General features: G+C 44.9%; 1 protein-coding gene across 1 annotated transcript in view; it reads left to right on the top strand.

Annotated features, from left to right (window-relative positions):
- Positions 1–26301, top strand: part of LOC136577079 (protein ELFN1-like) — a 31642-nt gene extending 5341 nt beyond the window's left edge. The window contains 2 exon segments of the mRNA XM_066576791.1: positions 22334–24740; positions 25267–26301. Coding sequence (XP_066432888.1) covers positions 22729–24740; positions 25267–25678 — 2424 coding nt within the window. The 5' untranslated portion in view covers positions 22334–22728 and the 3' untranslated portion in view covers positions 25679–26301.
- Positions 26302–27865: the final 1564 nt, after the last annotated feature.

The following is a 27865-nucleotide window of genomic DNA, read 5'->3' as shown; positions in this document are numbered from 1 at the left end:
GTTCATTCCCAAAAAACAAGCCCTCATAGAGCTCCATCGATGGAAAAAGTGTTTTTTGTGTACAAAAATAGCAAAACGTAAAAAGCTATATAAACATGGTATCACCCAGAAAATGTTATCATCAGATTATTTATTTTGCACATTGAACGCCAGAAAATAAAATCCAAAAAACAAATAGCAGAATTTATTTTTTCCCCAATACCACTAATTTTTTTTTTATAAAGGTTATACAATACATTATATGTACCCAAAAATGATGACATTAAAAAAAACAAGCCCTTGTATGGCTACGTGGACTGAAAAATTAATTCTTAGGGCTTAGTCACATGTGTGCGATCCGCATCTATATATACCCAATGCTTTGCAATGGGACTGGTCACATGTCCGTTTTTTATGCGGATGGGCCGCAAATTATATGACACAACGATTTGCAGAATGCATGTAACTACGTTCTGCGCAAATCGGTGTTCGTTTATGTGCACTCTATGGGGCCGGCGGCAGCAGCGCCGACCCCATTGAGAACATATACTAAAGATCGTTCTCCTCTGTCACAGCTGTCACAGCTGTGGCAGAGGAGAACAATGTTCTCCCATTGAATTTAATGGAGCCAGCAATACAGCCGGCTCCATTGAAAGCAATGGGCTGCCGGCAATTGCTGTATTAATTTTCGGGGAAGGGCTTCAAATATAAGCCCTTCCCTGAAAAGCATCCGAAAAAAATAAAAATATATATTCTCACCTTTTTGCAGCTGCCGGGGCTCAGCCGCGTCCACCCAGCTCTGCTCAGGAACTTTCAGTAGTATTCAGCAGGCGGGAATTTAAAATCCCCGCCTGCTGAATGGGCTGCCTCTGATTGGTCACAGCGCTCAGCCAATCAGAGGCAGCACTCACTCACCCATTCATAAATTCAATTCAGCTGTGGCAGAGGATAGCAGGCAGCGCTCTTTTTGAGTGTAAAAACACTTGTGTGACCGAGCCCTTTGGACTGATAAACTTTGCTAGCAGCATTTTTTCCAGCCGTTACGCCGGCCTCGGTCAAGCGATTTTTTTTTGTTCACATCAGTTTTGCGCACAAAAAATTGTGCTTAAAAACGCCCATGTGACTAAGCCCTTAGAGTTATTTCTCTAGAAATGCCCCAATGAAAAAACAAAAAAATTAGTTGTTCATTAAGGCGCAAACAGGCTTCATCACGACCCATGTTCGTCACCTCTGGTGGCCCAGAAATATCAGTGCTTTAGGATATTTAAAATTACTTAGCTGTAACACATTCGAGGTTCGGTTATTCTTTTTTACTGTTTCTTTAACATTTGCAGCACCTCAAAGAAGAAAGCATTGAGATATAGATGGTTGTCTTGGAAACACTTAAACCGAAAATGAGCATATTGAATACCGCGAAGCGTTGGTCTAAAAATTTGTGTTATTTAGAAGTGAATGGACCATTGGAGGATTTGATAGAAAGTTCTCGGTATTATTTGAAACCAGTACCATGGTTTTCGAAAGAGATTCACTGCTCTATTTAACGGTAATGGAAAATTCCACCCACTGTCCTCTCTAGTCATTCCGTCCTTCTCGTATTTAATCAGTGTGATATCTGGGGGGAAAAAAGATCCCTCTAACTTTACACTCGGAAAAATAGGAGACCTTGTTCCCCATGCTCTGCTAGCTCCTGTATTTGCTATGAGGCTCTTGTACTCTAAAACTTGAAGAGGAAGGCCCATGTTTGTAGGCCCTATCCCCCTCTTCTTAAAGAGTACCTACACTTTCCAAGCAGAGGAGGAGCAGGAGTATTACAGATAAAAGCAACATAAAGCATACATAAGTGAGTGTGTAAGTGTGAATGCCGTAGTAATTGGCCCTCTTAGGCCTCATTCAGACGAGTGTGGTTTTTTTGCGCGTCTATGTGCACAAAAAAACCCCTGCATGAGCGGAAAACGTGTGAACGGGCAACGTTTCATATGTGCAACGAATGAAAGTTTGTCCGTTCACTGGCTTGAAATATAAGCCCTACCCCAAAATCATCCCTAGCTGTAGAAAAAAAAAGTTAACTCACCTAGAAGTGCTGTCTGTCTCTTCTCCACTTCCCCAACAGTCTTCTTCTGTATTCTGGTGTCCAGGTATTGCGAAATCCCTGCCTCCAAAAAGTGCTGCTTCTCATTGGCTGAGCGCTGTAATCAATCAGAGGCAGCGCACAGCCATTTATTGAATTCAGCGCTTCTAGGCGAGTAAAAACATTTTTTTCTATAGCTAGTGATGATTTTCAGGGAAGGGCTTATATTTCAAGCCTTTCCCCGAAAATCATCGCTACAAGAGTTGCCTTCATCCCATTGCTGTCAATGGGGCGGCAGCAGTGCTGGCTCCATTGAAAGCAATGGAATGGTATCGCACTCCTCTGCCACAGCTGTGACAGGGGATTCTTTCATCCCCACTGCAGTCCTCTCATCGCTGAACACTGTGACAGTGCTGTCACAGTGTTCAGTGATGAGGGGATCTTTGTGGAGCAGCTGCACTTTTACAAGCACAGCCGCTCCACACACATGTAAAAAATAGAATGGAGCTTTGGTCACACACTTTTTGCACATCAGTGGAGCACATTTGTTTAGCCCCAATAGGCATGCAAAAAAAGAAAAAAACACTCGTCTGAGTGAGCCATTAAATACTATGCAAATTTTTTTTCTTTTAACATGTAGACTAGACAATTTTTAGCATTTTGCAATAGCCTACAGCCTGTTCTGTACATTCTACCTACAAAACCTCCCTTCAATTGTGCGGCTAGGTCAAGGTGAGGTACCTTTTACATGGCGGCAGGCGTTTTTACAAGCTCCCTCAGGCACTGTAAAAATGTGTGAACAGGCACACAAATCTAACATTTGTGCATCCACTCAGTCAGCAATGGCCCATCACATATACACCGAGGCCGCCATGCCATTAGGCAGGGGGAGACTGTTTAGCTTTGCTAAGCCGTCTCCTCCTTCCCTCCCCCTCGCCGACTCTCTGGCTTTCTCCTCCTCTCTGGCTGTTTGCAGTGGGAGGTGATGGGATGTGGGCCTTCCTGTCTCTTGTCTGCAGCCAGCAATTGGAGGGGATGAGGCGGAGCTTAGCAACGCCCCCACCCCGTCCACTCCCATTGCAAACAGCCGGAGAAAAGAAGAGAGCAGGAGTCACACTACTAAACTCCCTCCCAACTCCCTTCTCTGGCCGCTGTCATTGGCACCTATTGGAGCCTATGAAGCGGCCAACCAATTCCGGCCGGGAAGATAGTTCCAGGACTATCTTTGCTGCCCGGCGCTATATTGGCTGGCCGGGCGATTTTACGCTGTGTGATCTGATGCATTGGAATCCAATGCATCAGATGGTAGCGTACATCGGCCAGCCGTGAAAACGGCAGCCGATATACGCTCGTGTGAATAAGCCCTGAGGCTGACAAAACTGGGTATGCGAAAGTGTATGACTATCTTTGTAGCCACTCTGGCTGGTAGATGAAGGCCTTGAATGAGGAAATGGAATGCAGAATTTGCAAGTAAGCTATTTGAAAGTGTTCTTTTAGACCAGACAACCCATTTAATGATAGCACATCTAATATTCGTTTTTGCTTTCCCCATTCAGGCATGGCTATTATAATGATATTATAAAGTTTATTATGTCTCAAGTTGGTCGTCAGAAGATAAATGGCAGAGGTGGAGGCCTCATAGGAAAATTAACATAATCCTCCTGGTCTGGGTTATTGGCTATAACAATCTCTTACCCACTTCTTACCCACCTCCCCGCCAACTTATGTTAGCCAAGTCCACCCCTCCTGATGCCATTTGTTCAGCAGACCATGTCCTCTGGCACACTAGCATTTTTCTGTCTGTGTGCTATTTGAGTAAAAAATGGACTAGACTCAGATGTCACACAGCCCTTATCAATTAATTTGGCAAGAGACTCCGTTTTCGTTTTACACGGACACATAGATTGCAAGAAAAAACCCCATGACACGCAGTATTCTAATGTGATTTGTGGACGAGACTTGCTCATTCAGAGATTGAAAAGAAATAAAAGCAGACAGCATTTAGATGCAGTCCATCCGCCCTCCTTTTTTCTTACGAGATGCAGAAATAGAGAATTGGGCCTGTTTCAAGTTTTATTTTTGTGGACATGAAAAACGGATGATATACGGAAGTAAAAAAAAATGGATACGCAAACCGCATACTGATGGCAAAACATCATTTTTTTCTGAATGTAACATGGACAAGATTTTTTTATGCAAGTGTGGATCTAGCCTACATGTAATGCTGCCAAGTACTTTCTCCGGTCCACTACTAATCAGAACAGGTCCACTCACTCTAGCTTGGATAGATAGTACATAGAATATGGCTGGGTGCACACTTCTCATGTGTGCAAGTTGTGTCCAAGAGGCTCAGGCACAACTCACAACGGACACAGTATGTAGACATTGATTTGCATGTCCTATTGCTTGCCTGTGATCCGGACAGGAATAGTAGTACATCAGTACAAAATGTCAATCTGCTTAGCACCATAGGCTCTAATGTGGATGTGTACTATCTAGAGATGAGCGAGTATACTCGCTAAGGCACATTACTCGAGCGAGTAGTGCCTTAGCCGAGTATCTCCCCGCTTGTCTCTAAAGATTCGGGGGCCGGCGGGAAGCGGTGGGGGAGAGCGGGGAGGAACGGAGGGGAGATCTCTCTCTCTCACCCCCGCTCCCCCCTGCTCCCCGCCGCAACTCACCTGTCAGCGGCGCCGGCCCCCGAATCTTTAGAGACGAGCGGGGAGATACTCGGCTAAGGCACTACTCGCTCGAGTAATGTGCCTTAGTGAGTATACTCGCTCATCTCTAGTACTATCCATGTTAATTCATTGCTGGTGTGCTGGAGGCTTATAAGGGTATTGGAAATCCAACAAAGAGTAGCATAAAAATGTGTTGCATTTGCAAAAAACAGATGTTTTTCACAATATGTATGCGGTCCATGTGCCCATTATTTTACTTCTGTATGCCATTCTTTTTTACTATCCACAAAAAACGTAGACAGGCCCAGTTCTTCTGTCCTCTACTTCTTAAGAAAAACAGAGTTACACGTCTAAAGATGCTAACTGTGTATCTGTAGATGTGTAACCTCAGCAAGTACTGAGGAAGAGGCTCCCAAACCTCGAAACGTGTATACAAGCTGGTTTTAATAATAATCATAGATCTTTTTTAAAGTATTCTTTCCCAATTGAAGGTTGTCCACATTCACCCCTCCATAAAATCTCTTTCTTTTACCTGACCCGATAATCTCTCTCCAGGAAGCTGGCGAATATACTTTGTATACTGTATCATAGTCAATGCCAACCACTTTTCAAAACCAAACACAGCTAAGTAGTCCCCACACGTGCGGAGAGACCCTCACCAGAGAATCACTTTCCCAGGACTCCCAGCACTTTAATCTTGCTGTTTCTGCCACTCATACGGCTCCTGATTGCTTTTAGTCAGCACAAAGCACAAAGTGTAATGCTCTATTTTGTCATTTTCCCAGACAGCGGGTCTATGAAATAACCATAGTAATGCTATATTGCAAATTGCCTTACTTTCCCTGCAATTTCCGAAGGTACTTGTGTGTGGGACCGCACTCGGAATGCAATAGGAATCGGTTAGCTATTTTATCTCATTACATTCTGTAAGTAACTAACAACCCTTCCCTCTACTCTCCCGTGGGCAGCTGACTTGGCAGGAGGATTGTAAATTACTTAGCCCAGTATAAGATTATTGTCATAGGAAAGGTTGTAAAATGGATACAACAAATTAAGAAAAATACATGTTGGCAGCACTATTAGAGATAATGGAGGGACCAGCGCGCAGGTTCTCTGCCAAGTTACAGTGATCCAGAACCACAGATGAGCAGGACATTGGCAAAACAGGCTGTACCCTTACCAGCTGCCAGGAAATCAAATTAGACACACATCCAGTTGTATTCCAGCTTAGTTTGCTGTTCTGCTGAACTCAACCCAAGGTGTAATCCACCCAATTACAAAGTTAGTAAAAGCCAGCGATACCCAACTGCCCAATAACTCTATTTATCTACCAGTCCCATTGATCAACACTTCATCTGCTGCAGTGCCAGTCATTCAATGTCAAAGAGTGAAGCTCCATCTTTGATTAGTATTGGCTCTATAGTTGGCAAATGTAGAATATAGCGGCTCTGAAGTTCATTTAATTCTTTACAGTGTGGAAAAAAACTATAATTTTTTTAAACTGGAAACCATCAGCAAGCAGCTGTCAACAGATTTATTGCTTTTCTTTCTTTCTATAGTATACAACTGTGAATGAGCAAGGGTTTTTTCTTGTTGCAAAGGCGGTTAGACTAGTTCCAACTGCGTTTTCTACTATGTTTAAATAAGGAAGATGGAAAAATACCTCTGCAGCACCCCCTATTGGATGGTAGCATTCCTGCAAATCAGTGTGACTTTCTAAAAATTCTTAACAATGATTGGTAATAGGAAGCCAGAGAACCATACACAGACGGCTGTTTCGGGGTGTTTACCCCTCATTAGTGTACAGTAGGTTTCTGGCTTAGTCTGTGAGAGGCCTATGATGTGGGTCAAGAGGGGTGTTGTGTCTCCTTAAGGAGAGCACCCAAACAGTGTGTGGAGACACCTGGGGGTTGAGCGGGTCGGGGGATGGTATAGTTTCTCCAGTCTTTCAATCCATTTGAATAGCTGAAAAGCATTGTTTACACTATCCACTGTATACACCCTATCCACATATTGCTGTACATATATGTTCACAAGGATGGGCTACGTGAGATAACACATAGAAAATGAGCATGTTGTAAAAATGATGGCTTGTTTTGAATACTGCCTCATTACTCATTGTCATGAGACCCAGCTTCTATGGAGAGGAATCAATGCCAGCTTATAACATAGGCAAAAGGGGCAATGTCTCCACCATTTAGAGACCTCCACCATCCAATCCCTTAAACCAGCTTAGAGGTGTTTTCATGGCTACTTGTCTTGATGGCCATCCTCTGGATAGGTCATCAATAGCTGATCGCCTGGGACGAAGGCATCTACCACAGTGATAATTTTCGGTGTCTTGAAATATAAGCCCTACCCCAAAAATCATCCCTAGCTGTAAAAAAAGGTATCTCACCTAGAAGCACTAATCAGATCTTCTCCTCATCCCCGGCAGTCTTCTTCTGTATTCTGGTAGCCGGGGATTGAAAAATCCCCGCCTCCAGAAAGCGCTGCCTCTGATTGGCTGAGAGCTGTTACCAATCAGAAGCAGCCCTCAACCATTCATTGATTCTTTCATCCCCGCTGCAGTCCTTTCATCACTAAACACTGTGACAGTGCTGTCACAGTGTTCAGTGATGAGGGGACTCCCCGCGGGGATTAACGGAACCCCCTGGGAGTCCCCTCATCCCCGCGAGGACTAAGGGGTTAACAGCAGGACATTTAAAAGGTGTTTCTGACCAGGAGTATCTTTTAAATATCTTGCTGTAAGCAGTGGGGAGGCTATTGGCAGCGCAAGAGTTTCCATTAACTCCTGCAAAACGCGCAGCTATGTCCAATCTTGTTTAGGTGCGCACTGTTTTTCCGCTTCAAATTCCATGAATATGAACGTATTATGCGTACGCAAAACGCACACTCGTGTGAATGAGCCCTTAGAAAGCAAGATTATGCAGTACAACTATTGAACTCAGTGGGGAAGATTCACTTACAGCCAAAATATGGTGCAAGAAAATGCGTCTCTAAATAAATTTGGCACATCTTTAGCTGTCCGTGTTTCAGAAACTGAAATATAAGCCTGTTATGAGCAGCCCTTCCCCGAAAATTACTGCAGGGGTTGCCTGCATCTCATTGCTTTAAATGGTCCTGGCGGCAGTAGCCTTCAGCCCCATTGAAAGCAATGGGGTGGCATTGCGGTCCTTTGCCACAGCTGTCACAGCTATGACAGCTGTGGCAGGCGATTCCTTCATCCCCGCTGCAGACCCGTCATCACTGAACACTGTGGGGGGACTCTCGCTAGGACTCTTTCCACACAGCACGGACCTTCCCAGTCATGGATATCCTATCTTTTGCAGGTGCAAGCATTTTGCACCTGTAAAAGCTGGACATGTGAACACTACATAGGAAACCGATGATTCTATCAGACGCACTTGTTTTGCACACAAAGGCGCGGGCACAAAAAAAAATCTTGTCTGGCTTGCCCTGAGGGGCAAAAACAGCAGTGAAAGGACTGTAGGGCACATTTATTCCAGGTGTTACACCTCTTTAATGTAAATTTATGTAAACAAATTTACTATTGATTTTCACCAAAAAAAGAACAAATGTTACCCCCCTCACGCCACGTTTCAAAAGTGTCTAGAGAAGGATGTGGGTTTGATAAGAATTTGTCACTATTTAAGCCTTTAAAGACCAGGATGTTTCAGGCCTAAGAGACAATTTGGTGGTGGTTTTATGGCACTATTTTTTTTTCTTCAGCTACCAAAGTTATTTTTGCTGTGTTTTTTCATGACATGTGGGGCTATTTTTTAATACCTTTTTTCATTTTTGTTTTATTAGAGTCAAGCCCCATTTACATGGCGGTATGCGATTTACAGGCATGTCCCGCATAGACGCCAGGGCCAAGGGGCCCTGGGTCGACATTTCCCCTTCCCTCCCCCTCGTCGGGTCACCTCCTCTCTCCTCCCCTCCAGGTGTTTGCAATAGGAGGGAGTGGGGGTGGAGCTAAGCTCCCACCCCTTGTCTGCAGCCAGCAATGGGAGGGGAGAGACTTAGCTCCACCCCTCTCGCACCCCCTCCCATTGCAAACAGCGGCAAAGTGCTGAGAGGAGAAGACAAGGGAGAGGAAGTTTAGCAGTCACGCTGCTAAACTCCCTCCCTCCTCCCTTCTCCGGCAGCTAGCATAGGCTCTCATAGGAATCTATGCAGCTGCCACTGGTCAGATGCTTTTACGTTGTGGAAATATGCCCCTGTGCACTGATGCATTGTAAGCCAATGCATCAGAGGGGCAGAGTATATCGGCAGGGCGTGAAAACTCAGATGATATACGCCCATGTGCGTAAGTCTGTAATGTGTACAAAAAAAAAGATTTTTTCTAAAAATTTATAGTTTTTAATTTTAAAATTAGTATATTTGTGCTAAAATAAAGTACAGGAATAGGTTCTCCATTTTATTTTGGATGTTTCCATATATAATTTGTATAGTCTTGGATTACAGAGTGGATATGGCAACTATTTAGCTTGGCGTGGGTGGTGGGTCGTTTTCTTTTTTTTTTATTTAATATTTTTATTTTTTCTATAATTTTTAACTTATTTTTGTAACTATCTTTTAACATCTATAGCCCCATTACATCATATAAAATCTCTGGGGGACATTCACATTATAATTTTTTTTTCCTGTATTTCGCAGTTTTCCACTGTAACTGGGACATTTATAGGAGCCGCATCCATTGGAGCTCAAGCTACAGGGGAAAACATTCCCCTATAGTAACAATAGTCCCTATAGCTGATCAGGTCCTGCTAAGGCCCAGCAGCTCTGTCATGCCAAGGGGTTGATTGCCTGGTCAAATACCAGAAATGGCACTTCTACTTTCTCTATTCTCTGCATAGCATTCGTTAAGTGGTATGTAGCCTGCAAAAAAGAAGACAGAGGCAGTAAAAAAACTGAGTCTTCGAGTCTTTGGCTGTCACAGTGAACTGAGGACCCAACCTGCTCCTGCTAAATTACAGGAGCAGGAGCTTTAATCCTGCGCCATATTTTTACAATGACACAGAATTAAATCCCAGGACCCTGCACCCTTTATTTACAGTGCTAGGCCTGTATCAGGTTAAACTGCACAAGATAAAAAAAAATGCTAAAAAAGTAGCATAAAAAATTACCAGGATGATGCATTCCTCCCTTTATGCAAATTGCTTAATTTTTCTGCTTCCCAAACTTAAAAAGCCCCCCTCCCATACATGTTTTGCACAGAGGCCTACACTATTCTTGATCTTATCCTGGGATCTATATTAGATATATATGGATATACATAATGATTAGTCACAAGGGTATAGCTAGGGGGGAGCTGGCGGGGCATGTGCCCCAGGTGCAGTCAAGACTGAATAGGGGGGGCACCAGCCTAGTAATTTAACCCAACTACAGTTTACCCAGAACAGAGCTGGCATGTCTGATATTTAGGTATGTAAAAGTTGAGATGGTATAGATGAGAGGCAGAAGAGTTTTCCGTCTATTACCAGCTTATAAACCAGTTTTTTAAAAAAAAGAGATTGCACCTGGAAGTAAAGACTAAAGTTTCGAGGATGGGTGGGGTTGTGCCAAACTGATTCTTTGCCCTTGGGTACGGAAAGCCTAGCTACACCTCTGTTAGTCACTATGAATAGGGAGAGAATCTGGTTCCAGCAGTCCCCTGTAGACACCTGTATTCTCAAAAATGAGGGCAAAAATACATAGTATGTAAGTGCCCTGAAATCTCATTATCATCTGGCCTAGATCAGGGGTGGTCTTCTAGATGCGCCACTTTATCTACTCATTTATACTCCCTATATATGTAGTTCTCAGCCCTGTTACTTAGTAGTTAATAGAGATGAGCGAGCGTACTCGGATAAGCACTACTCGCTCGAGTAATTTGCTTTATCCGAGTATCGCTGTGCTCGTCCCTGAAGATTCGGGTGCCGGCACGGAGCGGGGAGCTGCAGGGGAGAGCGGGGAGGAACGGAGGTAAGATCTTTCTCTCCTTCTCTCCCGCCCGCTCTCCCCTGCTCCCCGCTGCGACTCACCTGTCAGCCGCAGCGGCACCCGAATCTTCAGACCCGAGCACAGCGATACTCGGATAAAGCCAATTACTCGAGCGAGTAGTGCTTATCCGAGTACGCTCGCTCATCTCTAGTAGTTAAGTATAATTGGGATTCTGAACAAATTGATAGTTTGCCAGATATACTCTTGATGTTTCGTACCGTGTTTCCTATCTGGTCCCTTGGTAAACTGCTATCTGCATTTGCCATCATTAAAAATTAATTAGGATATGATTAGCTTCACTTCTCTTACTGTGCAGTGATATTTAGGTATGTAAAAGTTGAGATGGCATAGATGAGAGGCAGAAGAGTTTTATGTCTGATAGCAGTTTATAAATAGAGATGAGCGAACGTACTTGTCCGAGCTTGATGCTCGTTCGAGTATTAGCGTGTTCGAGATGCTCGTTACTCGTGACGAGTACCACGCGATGTTCGGGTTACTTTCACTTTCCTCTCTGAGACGTTAGCGCGCTTTTATGGCCAATAGAAAGACAGGGAAGGCATTACAACTTCCCCCTGCGACGTTCAAGCCCTATACCACCCCCCTGCAGTGAGTGGCTGGGGAGATCAGGTGTCACCCGAGTATAAAAATCGGCCCCTCCCGCGGCTCGCCTCAGATGCGTTGTGAGATAGCTGAGGGACAGTGCTGTTGGTGCCGGAGCTGTTATAGAGAGAGTGTTAGGAGTTAGTGTAGGCTTCAAGAACCCCAACGGTCCTTCTTAGGGCCACATCTAACCGTGTGCAGTACTGTGGAGGCTGCTTTTAGCAGTGTTGCACATTTTTTTTTTTTTGGTATATTGGCCGTGCAGAGCATTGCGCCCTGCAGTAATAGTCCAGGGACAGAAGTGTGGAGGCAGGAAGAGCGTTAGGAGTTATTGTAGGCTTCAAGAACCCCAACGGTCCTTCTTAGGGCCACATCTAACCGTGTGCAGTACTGTGGAGGCTGCTTTTAGCAGTGTTGCACTTTTTTTTTTGGTATATCGGCCGTGCAGAGCATTGCGCCCTGCAGTAATTATACATAGTCCAGGGCCAGTAGTGGTGGTGAGGCAGGGCCAGAAGACCTATATTATAGATTGAATATACGCAGTGGTCCTTTTGAAAAAAATATTGGAAAAATATCTATTTGGCCTGCCTGTCACTGTGCTCAGTGTTCTGGGTCCGTGTCTGCTGGGGGTAGTCGTTCTCCAAATAAATATGCAGCCAGCTAAGTGTTACAGCAGGCTTGCGCCAAATTCTTTCCTGGCTCTGAAATCACTGGTCTGTTGCAGTTAATAACAGTGCAACACTGCAGTTCCGTGACACACACATCAGGTACAGAATTGTGTAGGCAGGGCCAGAAGACACATATTATAGATTGAATATACGCAGTGGTCCTTTTGAAAAAAACATTTGAAAAAAATCTATTTGGCCTGCCTGTCACTGTGCTCAGTGTTCTGGGTCCGTGTCTGCTGGGGGTAGTATTTCTCCAAATAAATATGCAGCCAGCTAAGTGTTACAGCAGGCTTGCGCCAAATTATTTCCTGGGGTTCCGTAAACGAAGTCAGCCTCCAACCACAGGCCAATAAGCGGCACATTTAATTACAGCGTTCTGTTTCTGCACTACTGCTAATACACCATGCTGAGGGGTAGGCCTATAGGACGTGGACGCGGGCGAGGACGCGGAGGCCCAAGTCAGGGTGTGGGCACAGGCCGAGCCACTGGGGTGGCCAGGGGTAGAGGCAGGGCCAGACCGAATAATCCACCAACTGGTTCCCAAAGCGCCCCCTCGCGCCATGCCACCCTGCAGAGGTCAAGGTGCTCTACGGTGTGGCAGTTTTTCACAGAGACGCCTGACGACCGACGAACAGTGGTGTGCAACCTTTGTCGCGCCAAGATCAGCTGGGGAGGCACCACCAACAGCATGCGCAGGCATATGATGGCCAAGCACCCCACAAGGTGGGACGATGCCCGTTCACCGCCTCCGGTTTGCACCACTGCCTCTCCCCCTGTGCCCCAACCTGCCACTGAGATCCAACCCCCCTCTGAGGACACAGGCAGTACCGTCTCCTGGCCTGCACCCACACCCTCACCTCCGCTGTCCTCGGCCCCATCCAGCAATGTCTCTCAGCATAGCGTCCAGACGTAGCTAGCGCCACAGTTTGAGCGCAAGTACGACGCCACGCACCCGCACGCTCAAGCGTTAAACGTGCACATTGCAAAATTGATCAGCCTAGAGATGCTGCCGAATAGGCTTGTGGAAACGGAGGCTTTCAAAAGCATGATGGCGGCGGCGGCCCCGCGCTACTCGGTTCCCAGTCGCCACTACTTTTCCCGATGTGCCGTCCCAGGCCTGCACGACAACGTCTCCCGCAACATTGTACGCGCCCTCACCAACGCGGTTACTGCCAAGGGCCACTTAACAACAGACACGTGGACAAGCACAGGCGGGCAGGGCCACTATATCTCCCTGACGGCACATTGGGTGAATTTAGTGGAGGCTGGGACAGAGTCAGAGCCTGGGACCGCTCAGGTCCTACCCACCCGCCGAATTGCGTGCCCCAGCTCGGTGGTGGTATCTGCGGGGGTGTATGCTTCCTCCACTAAACCACCCTCCTCCTCCTCCTACGCAACCTCTGTCTCGTAATTAGGATGGGTCAGCAGCAGCACGTCGCCAGCAGTCGGTGTCACGCGGCGTGGCAGCACAGCGGTGGGCAAGCGTCAGCAGGCCGTGCTAAAAGTACTCAGCTTAGGAGAGAAGAGGCACACGGCCCACGAACTGCTGCAGGGTCTGACAGAGCTGACGGACCGCTGGCTTGCGCCGCTGAGCCTCCAACCGGGCATGGTCGTGTGTGACAACGGCCGTAACCTGGTGGCGGCTCTGCAGCTCGGCAGCCTCACGCACGTGCCATGCCTGGCCCACGTCTTTAATTTGCTGGTTCAGCGCTTTCTGAAAAGCTACCCACGCTTGTCAGACCTGCTCGGAAAGGTGCGCCGTCTCTGCGCACATTTCCGCAAGTCCCACACGGACGCTGCCACCCTGCGGACCCTGCAACATCGGTTTAATCTGCCAGTGCACCGACTGCTGTGCGACGTGCCCGCACGGTGGAACTCTACGCTGCACATGTTGGCCAGGCTCTATGAGCAGCGTAGAGCTATAGTGGAATACCAACTCCAACATGGGCGGCGTAGTGGGAGTCAGCCTCCTCAATTCTTTACAGAAGAGTGGGCCTGGTTGGCAGACATCTGCCAGGTCCTTGGAAACTTTGAGGAGTCTACCCAGATGGTGAGCGGGGATGCTGCAATCATTAGCGTCACCATTCCTCTGCTATGCCTCTTGAGAAGTTCCCTGCAAAGCATAAAGGCAGACGCTTTGCGCTTGGAAACGGAGGCGGGGGAAGACAGTATGTCGCTGGATAGTCAGAGCACCCTCATGTCTATATCTCAGCGTGTTGAGGAGGAGGAGGGGGAAGGGGAGGAGCATGAGGAGGAGGGGGAAGAGACAGCTTGGCCCACTGCTGAGGGTACCCATGCTGCTTGCCTGTCATCCTTTCAGCGTGTATGGCCTGAGGAGGAGGAGGAGGAGGAGGATCCTGAAAGGGATCTTCCTAGTGAGGACAGCCATGTGTTGCGTGCAGGTACCCTGGCACACATGGCTGACTTTATGTTAGGATGCCTTTCTCGTGACCCTCGCGTTACACGCATTCTGGCCACTACGGATTACTGGGTGTACACACTGCTCGACCCACGGTATAAGGAGAACCTTTCCACTCTCATACCCGAAGAGGAAAGGGGTTCGAGAGTGATGCTATACCACAGGACCCTGGCGGACAAACTGATGGTAAAATTCCCATCCAACAGCGCTAGTGGCAGAAGGCGCAGTTCCGAGGGCCAGGTAGCAGGGGAGGCGCAGAGATCAGGCAGCATGTACAGCGCAGGCAGGGAAACACTCTCCAAGGCCTTTGCCAGCTTTATGGCTCCCCAGCAAGACTGTGTCACCACTCCACAGTCAAGGCTGAGTCGGCGGGAGCACTGTAAAAGGATGGTGAGAGAGTACGTAGCCGATCGCACGACCGTCCTCCGTGACGCCTCTGCCACCTACAACTACTGGGTGTCGAAGCTGGACACGTGGCCTGAACTCGCACTGTATGCCCTGGAGGTGCTTGCTTGTCCTGCGGCTAGCGTCTTGTCAGAGAGGGTGTTTAGTGCAGCTGGGGGAATCATCATGGATAAGCGTACCCGCCTGTCAACTGACAGTGCCGACAGGCTTACACTCATAAAGATGAACAAAGCCTGGATTTCTCCAGACTTCTCTTCTCCACCAGCGGACAGCAGCGGTACCTAAACAATACGTAGGCTGCACCCGCGGATGGAAGTATTGTTCTCTATCACCATAAAAAACGGGGAGCTTTTAGCTTCATCAATCTGTGTATTATATTCATCCTCCTCCTCCTGCTGCTCCTCCTCCTGAAACCTCACGTAATCACGCCGAACGGGCAATTTTTCTTAGGCCCAGAAGGCTCAGCCATATTACTTTTGTAAACAATGTTTATATGTTTCAATTCTCATTAAAGCGTTGAAACTTGCACCTGAACCAATTTTTATTTTAACTGGGCTGCCTCCAGGCAGTGATTGTGCTTTGTTGTAGCTAGTGTGGTGCTTAGCTAAGGTATGCCATGCTAATGAGGGCTTTTCAGAAGTAAAAATTGTTGGGAGGGGGGGGCCCACTCTTGCCGGTATTGTGGCTTAATAGTGGGACCTGTGAACTTGAGATGCAGCCCAACATGTAGCCCCTCGCCTGCCCTATCCATTTCTGTGTCATTCCCATCACTTTCTTGAATTTCCCAGATTTTCACAAATGAAAACCTTAGCGAGCATCGGCGATATACCAAAATGCTCGAGTCGCCCATTGACTTCAATGGGGTTCGTTACTCGAAACGAACCCTCGAGCATCGCGAAAAGTTCGACTCGAGTAACGAGCACCCGAGCATTTTGGTGCTCGCTCATCTCTAATCCTGTTCCACTCATTGATCGCTCTCACTGTCAGAAAGTTTTTTCTAATATCTAATTTGTGTCTCCTCCCTTTCAGTTTGATCCCATTGCTTCTAGTCTTTCCTTGTGCAAATGAGAATAGGGCTGATCCCTCTGCACTGTGACAGCCCTTCAGATATTTGTAGACAGCTATTAAATCTTCTCTCAGCCTTCTTTTTTGCAATCTAAACATTCCCAGGTCCTTTAAACCAATTCTGACAGCGACATTTAAATCCCCCGCACGCCCCCCCCCCCCCCCGCGGTGAGATCGGGGGAGCCGTGCAGGTGTCATGGCAGCCGGGGGCTTACTGAATGGCCCCAGGGCTGCCTTAGCAGACTGGCTATCAAGCCATCCACACAGGGTGGCTTGAAAGACTGCCTGTAAAAAAGCAGTATGACGTAATGCTATAGTATTACGTCATACTGCAGGAGTGATCAAAGCATCGCATGTTAAAGTCCCCCAGGGGGACTTCAAAGTAATGTAAAAAAAATAATCAATAAAGTTTTAAAAAAGTTATAAAAGTTTAAATCACCCCCCTTTTGCCATATCCATTATTAAAAAATCAAAATCATAAAATAAAAATATGTATTTGATATCGCCGCGTCCATAAAAGTCCGAACTATCAAAGTAGTGCATTATTTTTCCCGCACGGTGATCGTCGTCTGAAAAAAAAAATAAAGAACGCCAGAAATACACTTTTTTAGTTACCCTGTCTCCCAGAAAAAATGCAATAAAAAGTGATCAAAAAGTCATATGTATTCCAAATTGATACTATCGGAAACTTCAGGACATCCCGCAAAAAATGAGCCCTTGCTCAACTACATCGACGAAAAAATAAAAAAGGTATTTTTGCGCACAAAATGACCGCAGAAAATAATTGAAAAAAATTAAATATCTTAAAAAAATAAATAAAAGTACTACAGCAAAAAAAATACTATACAAGGTTGGTATCGTAGCAATCGTACTGACCCATAGAATAAAGATATCAGGTCGTTTTTGTTGCAATTTGTGTGCTGTAGAAACAGGACGCACCGAAAGATGGTGGAATGTCGTTTTTTTTCCATTTCTCTCCGCTAAGAATTTTTTAAAAGTTTTTCAGTAAATTATATGGTACAACTAATAGTGCCATTGAAAAATACAACTCGTCCTGCAAAAAACAAGCCCTCATACAGCGACGTCGATGGATAAATTAAGGAGCTACGATTTTTTAAAAGGGAGTAGGAAAAAACAAAAATGGAAAAAAAAAAAAAGCTCCGTCACTAAGGGGTTAATTTCATTTTTCTTAGACCTAGATGTAAGACTTTGCATTTCTCCTTGTTAAATACCATTCTGTTAGTTACCGCCCGCTATTCAAGCTTTTCTAGATCTTTTTGAATACTCTCCCTCTCTTCCTTAGTGTTAGCTATCCCTCCTAGCTTTGGCAAACTTGATCAGTATTCCCTCGTTTAGATCATTTATAATAATGTTGACCAACACTGGGCCTAGGACAGAGTCTTGTGGTACGCCTTTTGATACATTCTTCCACTTGGATGTGCAGCCATTTATGACCACTCTTTGAGTATGATCACTCAGCCAGTTGTGAATCCACCTAACAGTTGCCTTGCCAATCCCATATTTGGTCATTTCTTTAAGAAGTATAGTATGAGATACTTTGTCAAATGCTTTAATAAAGTCAAGATCTACTATATCTACAGCATTTCCCTGATCAACCCACTCGGTGATTCTGATATAGAAGGAAATTAGTCTGGCATGACTTGTTTATTACAAACCCATGCTGGCTCTGGTTAATTACTCCATTCTCATCCAAGTACTTGCATACATGCTGTTTAATAATTTGTTCAAAGATCTTTCCCAATATAAAAGTCAGGCTCACAGGTCTGCAGCTTCCTGGGTTCACCTTTTTCTCTTCAATTTATTGTATGGCTTGAAAAAGGCCGATCTTAGGCCGAAACGTGTTGCTTTGCTTCTACCTGCAAACTGTACCCTTTTTGAAATAAACCAAACTTTTGGAATACTCTCGGGTCTGCAGAAAAGTCTCTATTTCACCGCTGTTATACAAGCAGGGGGATTCATGAAGGAAACTAGTAAGTGATATCCTATCTCACACTGGTATTTCTAGGGGACATCTTTTACAGAGATGTTCGTTTTTACTGTGAGCCATTCCCATTGTTTCCACTGAGCACAGCTATTATTTTCCTTTTCCTCTTTATTGTATGGCTTGTTATGTATGCAACAATACCAAACATATAGCTTCCTTAAAAAAAATTAAGCAGAGGGTAAAGTGCGTAAAAAAGTTTTTTTTCTGTTTCCATCTTTTACGTGTTTTTTCATTTCTTTTTTTACATCTTCTATGTCCCTGTAGGACCTGTGAACCTCGGGTCATTATGATAATCCATTGCAGTATTCCCCTTACACAATATTCACATACTGATTCGCTAATTTAAGTCAGAACCCTAAATCTTTGACCAACTTCACCACCACCATTTAGAAAGAAACTGGTTTATATAATATCGGGCTCTGAATTGCTCTCAAGAATCCTCACCATTGTACCTCCGAAATAAGCATCAGGTATAGTTGTTTTATTGTATATGTGTTGTCTGTATGTCTGAAGTCATAAGTTTCTGCTCTCTGTACTCTCCTAACTGCAGGTAAAAACAACTTAGTTTCTGGGTTTATCTCCAGCCCTAATTTTAAGTGCTCATAAAATTTAGTTTTAATTGTGTCTATACTGTGAAGGGCACTTACTTTAAGAAATAGACCTCTTTTTGCCTCAGTGAAATGTATATTGCAGGACTCAGTACATTGCATGGAGTCGTAATATACTCAGTTATACCATGTTACCTGTACTGCAATGTATCTCTTATAATAGCGATCATAGGTCATGGCAAACCTGGACGCCATTGGCCCTCTGTGATTACATAGCAGGGGGCAAATGACGTTACAGAGGAAGTCCCCTCCCTCTGTGAACCCTTTACATGCTGCGATCAACACTGGTTATGCATGTGGATTTGGATGAATTGCCTGCAGAATTAAGTCATTTTTAATTCTGTATCAAAATCGTCATGGAGCCGTAATATACTCCGTTATAGCATGTGACCTGTAAAATGTGCTTGTCTTTCAGAACCATAAGGTCTCCTGCACTCAGTTCTACTAACTGCTATGTTTGCACAGAACCATAATAGGGCACCCTAGAAATACTGTACCTCCAATTTCCTCCAGAGTCCGAACAAATCTAGCCTAGCTGGATACAATATAGCAGATTAGATTGTAGCGGCCCGCGATGACATGAGTAGTAATGTACGTCCGCTGCTGGCTGTGTTCCCGCACTAGTCGAATCTCTCCTGTGCGTATTTATGTATCAGATAAACAGAAACATGAAAGAAATATTCTTGCATCTAAAACCAAGTCTCCGGTCCCCAGACGGGTCGCAGTCTTGCAGTAAACTGTGAGATTAGCGTTCTCATGTCTCTTCTTCCTTAATGCCAGCATTTCATTCACACTTTGGAGTGCAAATAACCGTCAAATTGCTTGCTCTAATGAGTTGAAATTAAACTCTGGTCCTGATAAAATGTGTTTATTACACTACTTTCTATGGCAAGAAAAAGTCATTTTGGGTGAGGGAGAAAACCAGATATAACAGCATAAAGACAGAGGCGAGCCGCCTAACTCAATTTTGCAATGTTAGGGATTAAACTCATTTAGGGGACTCCTAGGTCCCAGTCACGCAGCTCACTATTCATTAACTACATGCTGTATAATGTCATTTTATTTTAATGTGCCAGGTGCTACACTTCCCACAGGAGACCGTAGCGGCTAATACTGTAGATGAAATTGTAATACTTTCCATGTGAATGAAATTAGACTATGAGATGTTTCTGAATAGATTGCACAGTTGCTTAAATAGTCATTTCATAGAGGAGTTTCCAGGACTGTGACCCAACTGTTCCCCAACTCCAGTCCTCAGGGACCACCAACAGGTCATGTTTCCAGGATATCCTATGGTAAGAACACCTGTGGCAATGTCTGAGGCACCGACAATAATTACATCACCTGTGCAACACTGAGGAGATCCTGAAAACATGACCTGTTGGGGGTCCCTGAGGACTGGAGTTGGGAAACACTGGTTTAGGGCTCTTTCACACGGGCGTCAGCGTTTTTATGTTCGCCCACAATCTAACGTTTGTGAGCCCGTTCAGACGTCCCAAGTCCGCCATATATACGCCAAGTCCGCCATATATACGCCAAGCCCGCCATATATACGCCAAGCCCGAAATGCTGTCGGACAGGGGGATATGGTTTAGCTCTGCTATACTGTCTCCCCCTTCCCTCTCCCTTGCCGGCACTAGCTTAGCAACTAGCCTCACCCCCGTCTCTCCCCCTCCCAATGCAAACAGCTGACAAGGGGCGGAGGCACGCTGCTAAACTCCCTCCCACCGCCCTTTTTCGGCAGCTGTCATTGGCTCCCATAGGAGTCTATGCAGCAGCCGACGTATTCCAAGCAGAAAGATAGTTCCAGGACTATCTTTGCTGCCCAGCGTAAAAGCGCCCAATGCTATATTGTCCGGCTGGGCGCTTTTACGCCGCTAGAATGCGCCCATCTGAACTGATGCATTGGAATCCAATGCATCAGATGTTAGAGTATATCGGCTGGCTGTGAAAACAGCGGCCAATATACACTCGTGTGTAAAGCCTTAGGCTAATGTATTTGAATGAGTATGCAATACCAGACACAACCAATGAACAAGAGTGGCGCTGTTTTTGGAAAATAAAATGAAGATTCGTTTTTTAATCCTGGACTACTTGTTATGCTACATAGGCCAGATTCACATGAGCATATGTGCATTATCACGCTGTGTTTTTATGGAACAAGCGGTGCTTTCTTTTTGAGCGCACAGCAGTGTATTTTACTGTACTTTCTGCACATGCATAGAAATGGGCACCAATCCTCCCAGCCAAAATTACTCTAATGAGTTCAAGTTGTGTTCCTTATTCTGCACAATTCCACAGTATTTTTCACATCTGCTAGCGTATTGCGGCACATTTGCGCATCCCCATTGACTTCTATGCGCAAATACAGTCATGTGAAGCCAGCCTAAATCTGAATATACAATTTCAGATTTCCTGTATCGTTCTTGCCATCCATCATCGAAACAGAATTGGATTTGCTGGAGTATGCTTTCCGTTTTCTTTTTGCATTTGTCATTTCCCCAGCTAATTGGCACAATAATAGCATTGCTTTATTACTTTTAGACAATTCCATAATTTATTCTCAAACGTAGTTTTACAACAAAATATCACAAATGCAGCGCCTCATTCATAGTATATCCAAGGATGGACGGAATATGTGTGCAAACCTGTGAGGCTAATACGGCCCACCACGATATCTACTAGATTATATGTTAACGTTGTCTTCATAATCTGAGCTTTTCTCGTTTTCTTCAGTCCAGCGCTGTTTCTGTAGCTCTCAATGACGTGAATGAGAGTCACGGAAACAGTGTAGCAAGCTGTACTATGCCAAGATGGGAATACCCCTTTACGGGCCTTTTGCATGGAGTGATTATTGGCTGAGTGATCTATAACTGCCCAGTGTAAATAGGAGAAGCAGTCCAATGACAAACAATAATTCATTTGTTTGTGAACCAATCCCATTTATTAGGTAGACATAAAAATGATCGTTTTTTTGCTAGCACAACCCCTAATGTAAGCAAGGAATGTACAGCTGATCAAAGTGGACACCAATAGGTCATTCCTTACCCAACAATTGCCTGGTGTAAAAGGTCTTTAAATGTGAGCGATCGACATGCTATGTCATCAGTCAGGGGTCGTTACGGTCAATTAAAATATTTATTCAGGCATAACATTTTTGGGCAAAGGTAATGACCAAGATAACATATTCCCTTCACCTGGTCCCCCAGTGCTCTGTTCCCAACAGCGTCTGGTCCCCCTCTTCGTGTAATAGTCCAGATGATGTTCTTACAATGGGAAATGTGATCGCTGCAGTCAGTCTCTGATCAAAATAAGCTGATGATTGGCTGCAGAGGTCACATGTCCCTGGTGTTAGTGATGTCATCGCTGCAGCATCATCAGAACAGGAGTTGCATGGGATTGGACAAGAAGAGTATGTCTTCTTTAGGGTATGTCCACATAGGGTGGATTGGCCATGGAGTGTCCACAGTGGATGTTCTACAGTAGATCCGCAGTGCAAAATCTATGTCAAATTCCACAACATTTGGAGCGAATTTTGATGCGGAATTTGGTGTGAAATTCTGGAGGCCCTCATATATATGATAGTCAGACAGTCCTGGTTATATCAGCAGGTTCAGTCAACTTTTCCCTAGTGTGTGTGGGGGCCTTTCTGTTCAATGAATTTAGTGGGCACCATGCAATGCTTCATTTCCCCTGCGGGCACTGCAGGGAAATAGAATAACTTATCAGTGGTGGCCCCAGCATGAGTACGCGCTGTGATCAGGTTCTTCTATGAGAACCCTCTAACAAAAATGTTTTTCTGAATGTGACAAAATATTTTTGTATTAATGTGTTTTTTTGTTTACAGAGAGACTCATGAATTCTACAAAAACATCAACTCCTCAAAAGACCCCAGACAAGAAGTTGGTGAAATGTGATGCAGAATCAGGATGGGATTGAACTGCAGACAATAAATGTGTTCTCTTTGGAGACCAGCTTGACCAGCGAATGTGTCTTTATCGTCAGTCACTCCAAATTTAGCACTCAATATGCACAAGGAATTTTCTTACAACGTTCTTGCAGAATAGACTGTGCAACTACTCGTCGGTGGTCTTCCTCTGGCAAAGACTTGGGATCTGCACTCAATGCTGTACTGATGAGGAGAAAAGTGAAAAAAGGAGGCTCGTCCTTCACATTATAAGTTACTGTATTCTCAAATACTAGAGTGTACCAAGGAGTCTCCACACTGGGGCATCATTTACCATGGCTAGGCACAGAGGATTTGTAATGCCAGCTCTCTGCTTATGGATGTTTGTTCTGTTTGCACTTTTATACACCGGTAAAGTACAGGCAGACTGCTGGCTGATTGAAGGTGACAAGGGTTTTGTTTGGCTTGCTATCTGCAGTCAGAACCAGCCACCTTATGAGTCTATACCACGGCACATTAATAGCACCGTAAGGGAGCTGAGGCTCAATGAGAATAAAATAAAGAGCGTTCACTACTCTTCACTTAGCCGATTCGACAACTTAACGTACCTCAACCTCACTAAGAACGAGGTGTCCTATATAGAAGATGGAGCTTTTGCTGGTCAGTCCAATTTGCAGATGCTCCAGCTTGGTCACAACAGATTACGAAATCTGACTGAGGGAATTCTTAGGGGACTGGGAATGTTGGAGTATCTCTACCTCCATGCAAACCTAATTGAAACTGTGACTCCTAATGCCTTTTGGGAGTGCCCAAACATTATGAACATTGACTTATCTATGAACCGAATCCAGAGGCTGGACAGTAATACTTTTGTGGGCCTCAGTAAGCTGACTATTTGTGAGTTGTACAGTAATCCTTTCTATTGCTCATGTGAGCTTCTGGGCTTCCTAAAGTGGTTGGATATATTCACCAACATGACTCGTACTTTTGACCGCATGCAGTGCGATTCTCCACCTGACTATACAGGTTATTTCTTGGTGGGTCAGGGTCGATCCAGTTATCGTAATGCACTTGGCATGCTGTCATCTCTCTGCACAGATGGGTCTTATACAATGATGCCATATTTGATGTCTCCGAAGTACCAAGCCACCACTGGCCCACCTGAAAGCCCTTGTTCTGATGAAGACTGTTTCTCCGGTGATGGGACTACACCCCTTATTATTGTCTATACTCCTCCTGCCAATTCCAAAGTCAGCCTAAGTGTGAACCTAAACACAGAAACCCATTCAGATGCAGTTCTAGTGGCCGAAATACCATACCCTTACAGCAAGATGTACATCTTGGTCCAGTACAATAATAGCTTCTTTACTGACATTCGAAACCTGAAGGCAGAGAAAGAATCCATAAAATTGGACGGGTTGAAACCCAACACAACTTACACTTACTGTGTCGCCTCTATTCGTAATTCTCTCAGGTTCAACCACACCTGCATAGCCTTTTACACTCGCAGCCATACCAAACAAGAACATGTGCCTACCCCATCCACCGCCACTCACTATATTATGACTATTCTTGGCTGCCTGTTTGGTATGGTAATAATATTGGGTATTGTATACTACTGCCTGCGCAAAAAGCGCCAAAAAGAGGAAAAGCACAAAAAAGCAGGTGGTAGTATGAAGAAAAGAATCATTGAACTTAAATATGATCCTGAAATGGAGACACCTAGTATAAGTCAGCTGTCTCAAGGACAGATGATGGGTCCAGAATCAATGTCCCGCATCCCCTATTTGCCGTTAGTGGGGGAAGTGGAACAGTACAAACTGATAGAAACCAGTGAAACCCCTAAAGCCACGAAGGGGAATTACATGGAGGTGTGAACTGGTGAGCAATCTGAGAGAAGAGACTGTGAACTGTCCATGCCACCGGACACTCAGAGTTCAGTGGCAGAGATATCCACCATTGCTAAGGAGGTAGACAAGGTCAACCAGATTATAAAGAATTGTATAGATGCCTTGAAGTCAGAGACAACATCATTCCAAGGCGTAATGTCGGGAGCTGTCTCTACAGCAGAGCCTCAGTTGGTCTTGATATCTGAACAGATTCCCAGCAAACATGGTTTTCTTTCTCCAGTATATAAGGAAAGCTACACCCATCCCTTACAGAGGCATCACAGCATGGAAGCACCTCCAAAACGCTCTAGCACATCTTCCAGTGGGTCTATCCACAGTCCAAGGTCATTTCGTTCCGAAGGGTCTGCACATAAATCAGAAGCACAGTATATAGAGAAGACTTCTCCAACTGCTGATACCATCCTCACTGTGACCCCCGCTGCTGCAATCTTAAAGGGGTTGTCCCGCGGCAGCAAGTGGGTCTATACACTTCTGTATGGCCATATTAATGCACTTTGTAATGTACATTGTGCATTAATTATGACCCATACAGAAGTTATAAAAAGTTATTCACTTACCTGTTCCGTTGCTGGCGTCCTCGTCTCCATGGTTGCCGTCTAATTTTCGCCGTCTAATGGCCAAATTAGACGCGATTGCGCAGTCCGGGTCTTCTTCTCTTCTCAATGGGGCTCCGTGTAGCTCCATGTAGCTCCGCCCCGTCACGTGCCGATTCCAGCCAATCAGGAGGCTGGAATCGGCAATGGACCGCACAGAAGAGCTGCGGTCCACGGAGGAAGAAGATCCCGGCGGCCATCTTCAACCGGTAAGTATAGAAGTCACCGCAGCGCGGGGATTCGGGTAAGCGCTGTGCTGTTTTTTTTTTTTAAGTCCCTGCATCGGGGTTGTCTCGCGCCGAACGGGGGGGGGGGGGGGGGGTTGAAAAAAAAAAAAACCCGTTTCGGTGCGGGACAACCCCTTTAAGAGCGAAGCTGAAAAAATCCGTCAGTATATGGAGCACCGGCATTCCTATCCGGGCTCACATCAAGCTGAGCAACAGCAGCAGCAGCAACAGCAGCCTATGACTCAGCATGAAAACATAGTAGGTCGCAAAACCTCCATACTGGAACCTTTAACTCGACCGCGTCCAAGGGAACTGGCTTATTCCCAACTTTCACCTCACTACCACAATTTGAGCGACACCTCCAGTCCAGAGTACACGTGCAAACCCTCCCACAGCATCTGGGAACGTTTCAAACTGCACCGCAAACGCCACAAAGAGGAAGAGTATATGGCAGCCAGTCATGCCCTGCGCAAAAAGGTCCAGTTTGCCAAAGATGAGGATCTCCATGACATCCTAGACTACTGGAAGGGCGTCTCTGCCCAGCACAAGTCCTGAGTCCTCACCTCTTCCCTTTGCCTCCAGCTACTCGTGACTTAACTCTTTCTTTCGTAAACCTTAACCCTGTCCTAGAAAGAGTGCCCAGCAGAGCATTGTGGGTACATGGTACACAGATTCTGTAGGTCCCTTTAGCGGTAAAGAGGTTAACAGGACCAAACTCCAACTAGCAGCAGCTACTTTTTATTCAAAACTGTCTTTACGAATGGAAAAAAAAAACAAAAACAAAACTATTATATCTAATCTAGCGGAAAAAAACAATACAATGGCTTAGAAACCTAAATAACGAATCAAGTCAAAAAACATGAGCATATGCAGCAAATCAGGAAAAAAAACAAAAAATATACGCTAAAACTGTGAAGAGGAATTTCTTTTTATAACAAAAGAAGAGAAAAAAAATCAAGCAAAAATAAGAGCCGTGTGAGATAGTAGGAGCGGTCGGAACTCTGTAACGCATTATCGCATGTTATCTCATATTCTGACTTGCGTGGTTTGACTCGTGTGAAATTTTGTTCTATCCCTTCATCACTGCAGGACAAAAATGAAACGGAAAAAAAAAACAGCAACAAGAACTGGAATAAGACAGTAAAACTCCTTTCCTTAAAGGGGTTGTCCCGCGCCGAAACGGGTTTTTTTTTTTTTTTAACCCCCCCCCCCCCCCCCCCCCGTTCGGCGCGAGACAACCCCGATGCAGGGGTTAAAAAAACAAACCGCTCAGCGCTTACCTGAATCCCGGCGGTCCGGCGTCTTCATACTTACCTGCTGAAGATGGCCGCCGGGGTCTGCTTCCTCCGTGGACCGCAGCTCTTCTGTGCGGTCCATTGCCGATTCCAGCCTCCTGATTGGCTGGAATCGGCACGTGACGGGGCGGAGCTACACGGAGCCGGCATTCTGCACGAGCGGCTCCATTGAAGAGAGCAGAAGACCCGGACTGCGCAAGCGCGGCTAATTTGGCCATCGGAGGGCGAAAATTAGTCGGCTCCATGGGAACGAGGACGCTAGCAACGGAGCAGGTAAGTAAAAAACTTTTTATAACTTCTGTATGGCTCATAATTAATGCACAATGTATATTACAAAGTGCATTAATATGGCCATACAGAAGTGTATAGACCCACTTGCTGCCGCGGGACATCCCCTTTAATGTTAATTTGTATTTCAACTGAGTCTTCCAGTGCGGACTTTGCCTACAAGAAGGCTCCCATTTAAACACCTACAGCTGCATTCAAAACTGTGATCACTATTACACTGTACAGATACAAATTTCTATATTTGCAACGTTTGCTGTAAAGAGAGAGAGAGAAATTAAATGAGAAATAAATCTATATATAGATATATATACCTAGAGCTTAACCCTTTGGCAGCCGGTACAACACACAATTGCAAGGCCTTGCTCGTCTTTCCAGGACCTGCTAAAGGATTAAAAAAATAATACCATGTTAGTATCAGGTTTTAATCATGGGTTTTAGAAGAGGTCGTTTTCTATTATTTCACTTTATTTTGTTAAAAAAAAAATAAAAATTCTACGTTTGTTGCTTTTTTGGGGGTCGGTTTCTTTCTTTCTTCACTGAATGATTGTTTTTTCCGAAAGAGGTAAACTGCAATGAGAAATAGAAAAGATGACACTCTTACAAAAATCTCCAGTCTTGTGTGTCGTTTATTGACGATGATTAGATAAATATATTATTTTCATAAGAAATCACATTGTGACCATTCGCTGATGTACCATCATTATACTAAACCAGTTCCCCACTCTGGAAAGGTTCCAACAATAGAGTTTCAAGAATCCATACAACTTCATGGGTAGTGTTGAACCAACGTTCGAAAACTTTGGTTCAGCCAGATCGCCAAATTTCAGCAAAAATATCTGCTCAGTCCAAATTATTTCAAAACAAACCAGAACTTCACCAATACCCCTAAAAATTATTGTGTGACATTAGTGGGGGTGGTCCAGTGGCTAGCACTGCTGCCTTGCTAGGCTGAGGCCCTAGCTTCAAATCTGAGCAAGGACAACATCTGCATGGAGTTTGTATGGTTTTCCTGTATTTCATAATAATCATCTTTATTGATATAGTACATACATATTACATAGAGCTTTAGATCACTTGATATTTTTTTTTAATTGAAAATGTTTTTTATTCAACTTTTCATCTTTTACATCTCTTTATAACATTTTTTAATATATATAAC

This window comes from Eleutherodactylus coqui, chromosome 8 (assembly GCF_035609145.1).
Source record: "Eleutherodactylus coqui strain aEleCoq1 chromosome 8, aEleCoq1.hap1, whole genome shotgun sequence".
Taxonomy (NCBI): Eukaryota; Metazoa; Chordata; class Amphibia; order Anura; family Eleutherodactylidae; genus Eleutherodactylus; species Eleutherodactylus coqui.
This window is presented reverse-complemented; position numbering and strand designations above follow the sequence as displayed.